The sequence below is a fragment of the Branchiostoma lanceolatum genome, chromosome 8, assembly GCF_035083965.1.
Source record: "Branchiostoma lanceolatum isolate klBraLanc5 chromosome 8, klBraLanc5.hap2, whole genome shotgun sequence".
NCBI lineage: Eukaryota > Metazoa > Chordata > Leptocardii > Amphioxiformes > Branchiostomatidae > Branchiostoma > Branchiostoma lanceolatum.
This window is the reverse complement of record NC_089729.1, coordinates 5,253,073-5,266,464: the sequence shown is the minus strand read 5'-3', so window position 1 is coordinate 5,266,464 and position 13,392 is coordinate 5,253,073. Positions and strand designations below refer to the sequence as shown.

At 39.9% G+C, this 13,392-nt stretch overlaps 2 protein-coding genes across 8 annotated transcripts in view; one reads left to right on the top strand and one right to left on the bottom strand.

Annotated features, from left to right (window-relative positions):
- LOC136439639 (casein kinase I-like) overlaps positions 1–12,864 on the bottom strand; it is a 33,997-nt gene extending 21,133 nt beyond the window's left edge. The window contains exons 1-3 of one of the 7 annotated variants that reach the window (XM_066435114.1): positions 12,651–12,864; positions 9,240–9,322; positions 8,665–8,775 (exon numbers count right to left, since the gene is read on the bottom strand). In XM_066435114.1, coding sequence (XP_066291211.1) covers positions 8,665–8,775; positions 9,240–9,322; positions 12,651–12,811 — 355 coding nt within the window. In that variant the 5' untranslated portion in view covers positions 12,812–12,864. Of the gene's footprint in view, positions 1–8,664; positions 8,776–9,239; positions 9,323–9,436; positions 9,651–12,650 lie in introns of those variants that run through there. The other 6 variants (XM_066435113.1, XM_066435111.1, XM_066435116.1 and 3 more) reach the window with 6 other exon arrangements.
- LOC136440108 (transmembrane channel-like protein 7) overlaps positions 1–13,392 on the top strand; it is a 382,010-nt gene that overhangs the window by 216,204 nt on the left and 152,414 nt on the right. The gene's annotated exons all lie outside the window — the stretch shown is intronic.

The following is a 13,392-nucleotide window of genomic DNA, read 5'->3' as shown; positions in this document are numbered from 1 at the left end:
CAGCTGATGTGTAGGAAAGTGATTGTAATAGAGGTAAAGAAAGAAGTATACTAATTCTAAATGGCTCAGCTTTTCTACAGAAAAGCCAGTTCAGCACCGTGGACATTGTATGGTCATAAACCTACCTGATGAGATACCTGGTTGAACTTCTTCATCATAGATATAGCTCTGATGTTGTCAGGATGTGTCAGGAATGCTGCAGCTTTGATATTGGTACTTTTTATATGGTTCAGATACTTCAATACAAATGGTTTTTGAAAAAAGGGTTTTTTATTGGTTTATTGCCATTATCAATCAATACAGGTAGGTGCAGGCAAAATTTGCAATATATTTCTGAAAAGTAGGGACTCTTAGCTTTGTATTGATATATAACTTTATAGAGTTATTTGTGGGCAAAGTATTAAAAAAATAGCAAAGTTAAAGCAGTACCCCTCCTTTAAATAGGGCCCAAAAAGCCCAGCACAGGGACTACTATAGGGTGAAAAAAGTCCAGCAGGACAAGGGTTAAATGCATTGACAGTATTTGGTGCATCAGCAGTCAACATTTGAAATTTCTATGTGCTGTGTGTACGTTTGTTTCATACTGTGGAGATGAGGGAAACTTACCTGTGAAAATGTGTTTTTGTTCTGTTTTCTCCTTGCCAGAGGAAATATGATATTGTCCCATGATTTAACATGGGGCTGACAGCTGAACATCCCATGCACTCATGAACCCATAACCAAACCAGTAGGAAGCAAAAATATCGGTGTTCAGAACTAGAACAGGCAAGACGGGCTTGGAACCCATTACCCTGTGGTCCAGAAACAAGATTACTTGCCACCAAGAAAGTACATGGCCATTCAATGTATACAAGAAAAAAAAGCCATGAGGAAACTACATGAGGAAAGACAACCATATATAGTGAAGATCCACCCGCATATTAAGTACATGACATCACAGCAGGATATATGCTAATCACCAGTCATGAGCAATGACCCAGATAACTCTAATAAATGGCTTGTCACAAGAACCACAGCTTGAATCCACGAGCAAATCTATCATCATGTCAATTCTGGACAAGGTCTCATCCTCGAGTCTTCCGCTGAACCACTAACAATTTTTTTTCAGTTCCTACTGTAACGGATGGGGATCAGATATTTTACAGTAGAATAACTCAATAAGTGAGAGTCGGTTAGTAACTTCTGTTAGGCACAATAAACCTACAATCACATTTTATATCAGACCGCCTGCTTGGCGTATGCTGCCTTGTATATAAATAATCCTAGACCATAGATATAGAGAAAACTTCTCTATCGTTACACCACCTTGCCACAAAGTACCAGGATCCACACATTGCTTGCTGCAGAATAAAATACATGTCTGAAAGAAGATGCTTTCAGTATCTCTTATCTACAGTTCTGGAGGACTTGTCACATCAGGAAAATACTTAAGTGGCCATAATTATGTACAGGCAGTCACAATTATAGCTTTGACTGTAGACTGTATCACGACAACATCAAGCAGATACAATGTACTGTAAATGTAAACCAGTCAGTCCATCTTATATTACGCACTTGTTGTTTAACGTGATGTGACCCTTCTACATGTACATTGTGCCTAAACCCTCCACCTTTATCAACTCAACAGTCAAACTAATCTCCCCACAATTCTAATTAAACTCGTTAGTGACAGCGTGATGCGACTGCAAACCCGTTATCCGAAGAGAAACGACCCAATTCTACATGCTGGCACCCGTCAATCATGCGAGCGATCATTTCAATGTCACTACAATTATGCTTGCAGAAAGATTTGATACGCTGAAAATTAATGCATCAATGCGCCGATTGGGAACAAATTGTTGATGTGACATTTGGAGCGTGACATCTAGTCGTGGGTGTCATCTTTTGCTTCGCACGGTTATAAACTTTTCAATAACTTGCCTTTTTGTAAGACTATTAATACTCATGTGTATATTTTTGAATAATCTATGCAAAAGAAATGCTTCCACTGCACTCAAAGGAGACTTTTTAACAACATTCAGTGGGTCTTATTGGGATACTTATACAAGAACCAAATGGCTTGTTATCAAGATTTCATTTGTTTCAATTTCAATAAATCCAAGATGCGATAGCAATTAATGAAGTTGCATAAAATTTACATAAACTTGGAAGCCTTGTGACCGGAAAACCTTTAACATACAATTCTACATGTTTAAAATCACATACAAATACAACTCTAGTCTTCATAAAACAAAAACTGTTCACAGCAATGTATTTACTGATGTGTAAATGATCATCTTAACTAACAGAAAACAGGTCTACACAGCCCAAGGGCAACCACCTTATCAATAAAACAAATCAACAACATCATGACATTCAGGGGAGGGTAGCATTAATTACAAATTACTAAGAGTTCATCCATTCAGACATATTAGGGAAAAATATGTAATCAACATGTTTTCCTTTCCCACGGGACAAAGTATGACCTGGGGGCAAAGGGTTGGAAATAGTGGGTGTATGTATTATATATGCACTTTTGTGCACCCAAAATTGGAGTTATGCGCTTACAATTTTTGACTGTGGATGTAGATTCTACCAGTGCACCTAGGTATTTGTTTAGGGCTACATATGTAAAGGTACTACTCTACACTAGCATACAGCATATTCTTGACACTTAGGTGCAGGTGTGAAGGTGCAGGTGTGAGAAAAAAAATAATAAAAACTTTGCTGTATCAATGTTAATGTTTAATTTTGAAGGGAGCCAAAACTTAAGATTCAAGCACAGAATGCTCTGAAGAGAGACAGCAATGTTTGTAATTCTATTGAGTGCATTTGTAAGAATTATAGTATGAACATTCAATAATTATACCTATCATAAAAGCTACAACATATTCTACAGGTACAAATCTGTAAGTAAATGTGACATCTGTTTCTAGTTGGGGGTTTTGTGTCCTACGAGGGCATAATGTTTCTCATTTATGTATGTAAATTTCTTGACATTTTTCAATTTGAGTCACATGAAAGCTGCCATGCAAATGGCTGGTAATGGCCCCAACGGGGCATGACTAAATAATAAATGGGTTCCGCACTAATTTTGGAGACTTGTGCCTAGACACAAACAGGAAAAGGCGAGAAGAATTCTGACAGTGACAATGCTTTGTAATTTTCCCAAAGCAGTGTTTTCTTCATTTTCATTCACCATTTGACAGAATCACATCATATACTGTCAGCAACCAGAGTATGTCTTGAAAAAGACGACAGGCAAATGTTAAAATTGCCATGTGCAACTGTTGAAAAATCATGGTTTCATTAAAACTGTTTAATTGAAAAACTTGAGGATATTGACTGCACATTTTATCTTAAAAAGATGACATTGTGATTTGGGATGAAATATTGAAATATGCAAATGATAATAATTCATATTCTGGTGTCATTGAAGCGTAAAGGATACTGAATTTCACATGTCAATTTATCATACAGAATATGGAAATATGTATCTGAAAAACCATGGTGAACCCATATGAGATTTTTTTAGAACTCAGTATTCTATATTTTTCTGTGAATACGTCAGTGAAAAGCCTGGCAACACAAATTACAAAGTGAGAAGCAGGAAAGATGATATTAAGTTGATTACAGAATACTTTGCCTAATTTGGAATTCTGTCACAGAGTCCCAATGGAGGGAACACAATCCAATTTTCCATATTTGGGCGTGGTCATCTCCATACAATATTCTCTCTGTGCCGTTCAAATCTAATTTTCTGATGTTGCAGACAAAATAAGAGTTAATTTGGTCTGACTTGGTCCATTGTTATAAATATATAATTCTGTTATAATCTTCAAATCATACAGGTGCAGTCTGAGAAACAATGGCCTTACTAAATCATGCTTTAAGTTTTAGCAGCCTTTCCATATTACAGAGAGATTGTAGGCTATAGAAACGATACTCATGGCAAACCTTGTCAATTGAATAAAAGACCTTTAGGCCACACCAATTAATTTCTTGGTTAATGGATTTTTTCTTAATTTTAGCACGAGGACATCATTAATACAGAAGGTTGGGGTGAAAACTTGCACCTGATCCTGTTCACTCCCTGAAACTGAGTGCACCAAAGTACAGACTTTCCTCTGAGATTCTGTTTTCATGTTGATTTTCCAATCTAGCATTTTTTCAAAAATTCCGTTAACCAAGAAATTAAATTGGTGTGGCCCTGATTTTTCCAACAAGACCAATATCTGTGAAAAAATCATGCTGTGAATTCCTTCAATTCCTGCAGCCTTAGGCGCACTTTAGACCTACAATGTTATAAGGTCGTACGATCATCGTCGTAGGCGACGGTTTTCTTTAAACACACGGTCAGGAAATATCATGGGACCCCCGCGGCGCAGAATTCCATTGATGTGCGCGTGTAACTCAAAGTGAACTCTTGCGCTCAAATTCAAAATGGCGGGGGAACCGCTTGTTTTCGTCAAAAGATGAAGCTTTTACTGACTTTGCAACAACTGTTGCCCTGCAGATGAGACGTTGAGAACGGTGCTCAACAAAGAAATAGATTGAGGCTGGTACAGAGACGGACGGGATTTAACCCGAGTTCGTGGCCGCCGCCGGGGATGTCCCGAGGATCGAGGAATAGGGGCACACTAGAGAAGTAGCCACTGGTAGCAGGGCGTCGCGCCGGAATGACCTGTTTCGGATGAGAAAAATATGTTTCCATTGCTAACTGCATGCATATTTACAAAGAAAACGATAGAAACTTTCCTTCCCGGACAGGAAACAGCACGCTGTAGGCTTATTAGCATATCACCCACTTCCGTCGCCGGCGACGATTCTTCTTTAGACGAGAAAAACACAGCCACAGGCCCCCCCGCTGAACGTCGTGCGACTGGGTCCGAGGTGGTCGCACGACATTTCGAGGATTTCCCGTTTATTGCCGTCGCACGATTGTTTTGATCGTCTTTAGACGGCCAAAAAATACCGTCGCCGGCGACGTCGCCCACGACGATGATCGCACGACTCTAAAATGTCGTAGGTGTAAAGAGGCCTTTAGTTCAACAGGACAACAAAAGTCTGTAAACTCAAGTCAAGGTGACAACATATGTCTCTTCATCTTTTACATGTAAAATAAAATAGCAGACAGTGTTCAACATGTGCCTTTTAGTTTTACGGAGAGGGCTCCGTACAAGCAACAGATGTGAGCAATGCAATTCTCTGCAACACCGGGCATAAAACACATGGATGAACAACTCACAATGATCCACCGTGATACATAAAAGGTACGGATTGATCTGTGATTATACACATCACTCTGATAACGTTACTCACGCATCAAGAAAAGTTATTAGTGCCCCATTACCCGACCCTGGGGGACACCTGCTGGGCTGGAAATGCAGGGTGCATACGCATATTTGTGCACCCAAAATTGGATGACAGTATGAGTCGTGACTGCACCAGGGAGCCTAGATATTTGTGTCTACGGTTATGTACATTAACGTTAATGTTGTACATTAATAATATACATGATGACACAGCATGAAGTGAGGACATTTTGGACATTTACATCAGCAAAAAACATTGTAAAACCATTGTTGTATTACATGTACATGTTCAAAACTTTTACCTATAGAACTTGGGTTGATCAAAATGTTTCCAACTCCCAAATCCAAGCTTGAAGATGCCTCTCATCGACTTCCACATTCCTAATGCAAATCTGGAGAAGGACACTCTGTCTTCTCTTCTTATTTTGGCTTCTTGTTTTGCTGACATTCTACTTTATATCATGTTCTGTAGTAAGCACACCAGTGTGCACCTATTCCAAAATGAATTTCGAGCCCTGACCATTATTCCCACAAATGAATTTCGAGCCCTGGCTGTGTCAGCTGGTGAGGGCCAGTAAATACAGTCAGCACACCTAAAACCCAGCTGAACCATGGTGGAAACGTGTCGCAAGGCTGAGGCGCACACAGACGGAAGGTAAACATCAAACAACTGTTTCAGTAGGGTGGGGACTACTCCAAGAACAAGTGGAGGAACATGCTACGTTTGTGTCAACAGGGTCTGAGTGAACAGCTGTAGGGACTGAGCCTGTCACTGGAAACCATTCATGGCTGCCCAAATCTGTCCTAAACAGCAGATGACCCTGATAACTTTAAAATACAGGAGAGTGTGGAAAATATAGGACAAAACAAGGAGCTGTTTTGAAGATCCTTAGTAACTCTATCATCACAAAACTGAAACGCCACCATCGTTGGGCTGACACTAATCAGCAAACAAAAATGACAACCTGTCAAATGCAATCTTCTCAACCTACATGGGTAGCGTCGAAACACCCCCATTTCTAACATGGACTCATCTGCTTAGTGATAAGACAAATTCGATATTCCCTGTCACAGCAATTATCAAAACCCAGTATTTACAGGCAAATTATGCCAATCTACATTGGATTTGTCCTTCCTATTCTAATTGCATGCTCTTGCTGGAATCCTTTTTAGACAATAATGCCGAAAGAAATCTTTGGAATTATTTTGCCTTTATCAGGTGGCTTCTATTCTGATTCTTCATCTTTTTGACAAGAACCTTGTAAACTAAACCTGCTAATGTGATGCAAGAGGAATTTCAACAAATGACAAGGGAAGCAGCTACTCTACATAATGCCCTAATGGAGTGGGATTGTTATGCTTGTCTTTGCTTGTTTTCATCTTGAAGAGTATTTAAGAGTTAGACAGGCGCTTTTTAGTCTAGCAATAGATGAACGACTTCTGAAAAATCGTGAAAACTGCACAATAAATTTTGCCTACTGATACAGATAAATTATTAGCCTTGCTTTGTGAAGGCAGAGCCTGGAATTTAACAGGATGACACTCAGACTTCAGATATTATAACAAAACAAGACAACATTATCTTTGTTAATTTCATAAGTTGCGTAGATGATACATTTCTTGATTTAAGTCTACACTCAACACTCCTGTAAGTCTTCAAAACCTTTCCGTGCAATCTCACAAAGGTTTCCCCGGACCAGGTGATATGCCGTGACTGTACAAAGACATGCAAATCTCTCCAGGAAGCTTACGCACACGGGTAAGTACTGTAAATGCATTTAAGTTCGTGTGGTCTTTATTTCGCGCTAAGGCGAAAATGGAGTGTTAGCGGTGGTTTTAAGTTCGCGGCAGTGCTATAGCCACATACTGCTACAGTATTGGAAAAAAAATATTCGTGGTAGATTTAAGTTCGCGGTGGAACGGTCGCCGCGAAAACTGCGAACATAAAACCACTGCAAACATCTCTGCATTTACAGTACACCAGTTCACGTGGATGAGTCATGGGTGGCCACTTCACCCAGTTGCCTAGCACCTACAGCACTTTCCCTCTCGTAACTAATGATTATCCTTCTACTGTAGGTACAGGCAGGGTTGTGCAATCATCGGGGGATTGATTTTTATTTCGCACATGTGATAAGAACAAATAAAAATGAAAACAGTTGACGTGGGAGGAGGAAGAAAACCTTGCACTTGGCATTGAACACGGTGTAGATTCAGGTCCTGATGCCATTCCTTAGTGTTTCAACCAAAGAAAGGAACGACATGCTCTTCTGGCAACTTAGTATTAGATTACAGCTACAATTTGGTGACAAAACAATCATGTTTAAAAAAACTACTGTGGCAACGAAAACCAATGCATGAGTTTGAAGCAACACTGAAATGTGAACTTAGATAAATGTATGATAAACTTCAGAAGTAAACAGTCTAGCCGAAGTGTAGACAGTAAGTGGGTCAAGACAGCTTTTACATCGGATCTATAGAAGATTCAATTATTCATATGTCACGTAGCAATCCTCAATGCAACCTTCCAACAATAACATTTTCTATCATGTAGACAAGGAAACAAAAGTGCTGTTGTGGAATATATGTTTGAACCACAGTGTTTGACGCTAACTTCCTCATCATGATCATACAAGTTGGAAAATGTCAACAAATTATGTACCCAGAAGCTAGAGAACGTCTGAGTGAATGTTTTGTTGCATTGAGACGACTTCTGATTGCCCATGAGAAACTTTGACTTTGGAAAATTTCTCTCAACCCTTCAACTTCGACAAACTGTGCGAATAGCGCATTATCTGTGACACTGTGATCATGAGTAGAAGCCTTTATAAACTAAGATGACAGCTTATGTAAACATGCGTGAAAGCTTTCTGTGAATGAAGCTGCAAAAATATCTGCTTCCTCCACACGTCCCGGTGTTGTCTAAAGGACGCGGGGTTCAGGGTTTGATTCCCAGCCTCGTACAGTTGTAGTCATGCTGACTCTTGCTCTCCTATTTCTACGTTGATGACTTCAGTTCGCTGTGATTCAAAACCCTTTCCTTATAAAGATATGTGTCCTACGTGTACACACTATTCAATGGGTGTGACTGGGTCACGAACTTCCTTCCTTCCTTTTGTGGTTGTAGCAACTTGTACTGTTGTACAACAAGAATCAGGGGTGTTTCACATGTTGTGTCATACTTAAAATGTGACATACAGGTGTATCTTTAGTTGTGCTGCCCCCCTCCCCCCTCAGATACAGCCCAGCCTTGGTAACAAAAAGCCCCAGGCTAGTAGACTACTCTGGTTACCACTACCAAAATTATTACATTTTCAGACAAATCGTCTCTAAGGCCTACATTTAGAAGATTGAAATGTGTTTTTCTTACCTCCTCCCTGCATCATTTTGTAGAACTTGCTCTCTATATGGAGCTGTGGGTGCTTCGTTTTCACACATTCTAGCTTGATCGCTACTTCCTCTCCGTTGGAAATATTAGTTCCTGGGGGAAAATGACAATAGAATAAAAGTACATTCACGATTTCATTAGTACAGGAAGAGCATCATATAAATTTACATGTAGCGTATCAGAAGTGGAACGTTTTAGAGAGAGGATAAGACAAACGTTAACGTTATAATTTTGACAGTTCGAAAATGTTGTGATGTTTTGATAAGTATCACGGTTACAAACGATCTCGGTACCCAAACCCTAAACGGCTCGCTCGGGAAGATCTAGAAACGGGTCAGACCTGATCTGATACAGGAAAAGAAGTTTTAGGTAATCCCAGAACAAATCCGGGCTGTTTGTTTGTAAGGGAGCCTGAGAGAACACCGCTTTCAGCAAGTGTCCCGTGTCTGCCGACATGCAATTTGCGGGTCTCAGCTGTTTCCTTTCAAATGAAAATCGCAGTCGATACAATCAGGTATGTTTGGGGTGTCTTGTACGGATTGTAGAGCGCTACAAACCTAGGTAAATGTCTCCGAAGCTCCCGCTTCCAATCTTGCGGCCCAGCCGGTATTTGTTACCGACTCTCAACTCCATCTCGGCGCTGGAACACAGAGAGAAGGGTCAGGAATGCACCCGGGCCGTTCGAAAGCCCCCCGTCAATGACAAACCCGAAGCAAACAGACAGATCTCCCTCGGATTCGGTTTGGGATTTTACCCAGTTCTCTCAGAATTGTGCCGGCAAGGTTCAGTCCACAACAAGATATGTTCCTCAACGTTTGTTTCAACTTGAAATCGGGACCATCAGTGTGTGGATATTGTCAGGATGTCGCGGATTCTTCATGGTCTACCCCAAAGTACTCCGTACAGCCGCCATTATTTACTCCGCTGGACTCCGTTGCCGCCTGTAGGCCGCATGCGCACGACTGGCGATGACGAAAGTTCCCCGGATGCTCAAGGCCCCCTACCCACAATAAAATCAACTTATTGATATGCTTTCAATATATTCTGGCCACTCCTTGATTACATTTTACTAATTGATGATAATAAAAAAAATAATGAACACTAAAACCCATCGTAAAAAAATAATGACAACCTTCTACAAAATTCAAAAACGACATGCAAAGTATTGAAATTGACTACAAGTTAGCGTTACACCAATACTTTTGGTCACAACTTTTGTCTTGATCTATTGAAAGAGTTGTTTTCTTCGTGCGTTCTTTGGACCACACAACGCTAAACATGAACCAGATTACGTTTTCATTTTCAGAGCCAAACCAACAAATGAAAAATATATGCTTTAGATTTATGTATTACAATTTTTCATTTTCACTTTTTTTTCAAAAAGTACTATTTGAAATTCGATGTCAACTTGGCAGAAAAAAAACCTCCATTGGAGCTTGAATGACTAACGATTTCTGGTCAGATCACTTGGGACACCATCTTAAGTACTGGGTGTGACAGAAAGGCGTCAGCAAAGCGCGCAGACAACAGACGCACTGACCCGAAAAAGGACACGGCAAACGAGGACGTGGGATCAAAGTCATTACCACAGTCCGTTTGCTACATTGTTATGTTGCATACCCTTCCAGGGAGCGCCAAGATGTCATGAGTTCGATCATTTCTCTTTTTCTTATCTGTATGAGATCGTTTTTTTATGAAACCATATTGCAAGTTTTGCAAGTATATTAATTAAAGTTGGAATTAACAGGAAGATCGAAAGATTTGCCAAAAAAGGGGACCAAAAATAAATTTGAAAAGATTTTTGTTTCCAAATTTCCAGGTTGTTAATTTCGTAATTTCTTGATTTCGTAGCGCCTAAATTTTTATCAATCGAAAGCTGCAAATCAGTAAAAATACAAATGAGGATAAATTTGACAAAACTGACATGAGGATCTTGAGTAGGTAACATTTGGGAAAAAAATTGGAGTTTGATAGATTGGATTCATAACACATCCCATGTTTCTTTTATTCTTCTTTTTTCATCTCGCCCGCTGCAATCAATTTATGAAAAATTCCTACAACCAAGATATATAATTGATGTGGCCTACCGAGCCGTCATAGCATACCCTTCAAGCAGATGTAATGATATTTTAGTGGAACATTAAGTACCCTTTTCTAGTATTGCACCTTTTGTATATAAAACCCATTACAAGTTGATGCCCTTTTGTTTCAATATAGCTCTATTACAAATAACGTGTGAAAGATATACTAGATTGTAGTGGAAATTCCTATCTGTTCTATTCTTGTAATTCATCCAGTGACATCAAGTCAGTTTGTACTACGATAAGGTCCAGAATTACCGATATGTATACTCAAACTTTCTGTCATAATCTGAGTATGAATACAGGCAAGCTAAGGTTTTATAAGGCATGTAAAACATCATATTCCATGGAAAAATATCTAGAACTAGATGATTTTGTTTTACGCTCAGTAATTAGCAAAATCAGAATTAGCACCCACCCCCTTGAAATAGAGAGGGGGCGGTACAAAAAGCTACCTGTGTGCGAAAGAACTTGTAAATACTGCATGTCAAGCACAGTGGAAGACGAAACACATTTTGTTGCCCCTTCTACGATCAAGAAAGAAAGGCGCTGTTTCACGAGGCCACCAAATTCTATCCAAATTTCTCCATGTTTACAGACAAAAAGAAAACTACTCTCCTCTTAACATCACAAAACCCACACATTATAGAAAAAGTGGGATCATTCGTCTTTCACTGTCTCGGAAAAAGAAGTCAAACCCAAATAAGATAGAATTATATTATAAGATATAGTTATATATTGTATGTCCGTCCTTTCATGTTACATGTACTTGCAATTAGCCTACGGGCAAGAACTTGCAATAAACTATTATTATAAAACACCGAAAATGAGCCGCATCCTTACATCTCAGCTTGGAGAATATTACGAGCGAAACTGGTGTGTCATTAGCCTCTACAAGGCTCCGTCCTATCGTTGGGAAAATAGTAGAAATCAGCCACGGTACTTCGCTATACAGGGTAGGTCCGCTATACATTAAGGTTCCATTTCCGTGGATGGCAGATTGGACCCTCTCTCCGTAGCTAACTCCATTGGCACACTTTTCACTCTATTAGGCCAATTTCTACTATTTTTCCAGCCATCCCGCGGAGCCTGGTAGAGGCTAGTGTGTCATGCCACAACAGTCAGTACACCGGTTGAACAATACAAAACCGCCGGCCGGTGACCCTGATCAAAACTTTAATTATGAAACCTCTCGACGTACGTACAATTCAGACTTCGTTGATATCATTTCCCAAGGCAAAAATAAACTATGGAAGATTAATTTCTTCATTAAAAAATCTGAACACGATGTTTTTGGTCACCTGAGGCACTGAGGTTATAGCTTACCGGAGGGTATTAACTCGGTGTAACTATTGTGGGAACTTTTGATACCGCAGGCTGTCTAAATACTACGTATGTACACTTTAGATTGCGCTGATATGATTTTTAAGGCATTCATAAAACTACTAGACGACTTATTTCTACATTGACATTCTTGAACACAATTTTTGGTCACCCAAGGTTAATTAGGCGTTCTACCTGCCGCAGGGTGTCTATATGTATAGGAAAATCTCTCGACGTATGCCCGACACTTTAGACTGCACAGATATTATTTTCCATGAGGCATTCCTAAAACTATATATTCATTTGTGCATTAAAAATTCTTGAACACAATGTTTTTGGTCACCTGAGGTTAATTACTCTATAACTACATGTACTGTGGGAACTTGCCGCAGGCGCAGTCTAACATTTATATATAAAACTGTGTGCAACGCCCAGGAGTCAGTTAACATTCTACAAAATACAGGAATACGTCGATGAGAATGTTTTACAAAATACTGATCTAGAGTACTTCGTTATGTAACGAGAAGCGCTGCGAAGTTTGACAGAAGAAGGTGGAAAACTTACCCCGACATGTATTGATCGGGGATCACGGTTAGCGATCTCTTGACGAATGTGTGCACTTGACTGAACAGGCTTGACTCCGACCTCCACTTGCCTTTACTGAGACCCCTTTGGCCATTGGGTGATTTCATTTTCTCTAGTCTCTCCAGCTGCAACCTTCTCATTCTAAACACTTGTTGTAAATCCTGTGGAACTGCCGTAGAGTTTTAGAAACGGTTGTGAAAAGACTTGGTGGTTAGTATCAACGTGCACTGCCAGCAGACGACGTTGTATGGGGTGACAGGGGTGCATCACCAGGCTTTTTATTGTGAAGCCTATGGGCCCTTGGTGACTGTGAAGGGAGGAGCCCTCAGCAGGAAGAGACTGTTTTTGGTTGTGAATCACAGGAAGACCGTAAATGAGTTTTCCGCATATCCTAATCTTTCTGTTTCTTTCATCACGGAAGTTTATTTAACCCCCAACATGTTTCTTTTTTGTTGTTGCCTCAGAATAGAAAAGTTTGAAAAATACCTCGATGGTTTGAGATACAAAAGAAACATCCTTTCACCCATATCTTTACCAACGGATGTTTTGTATTGCACATCCTGTATCCCCCTATCACACCCTCCAGAAGTGTCACCGAGCCCATCTATGATAAATATCTTGGTTAGGAACCAAATATGTTTCCTGAGTCGAAATAAAAGGTTGACCTCACTGCCGGGTTATCCTCTACGTAAAGGGGAGAGGCAAACCTTCCCTCTACACA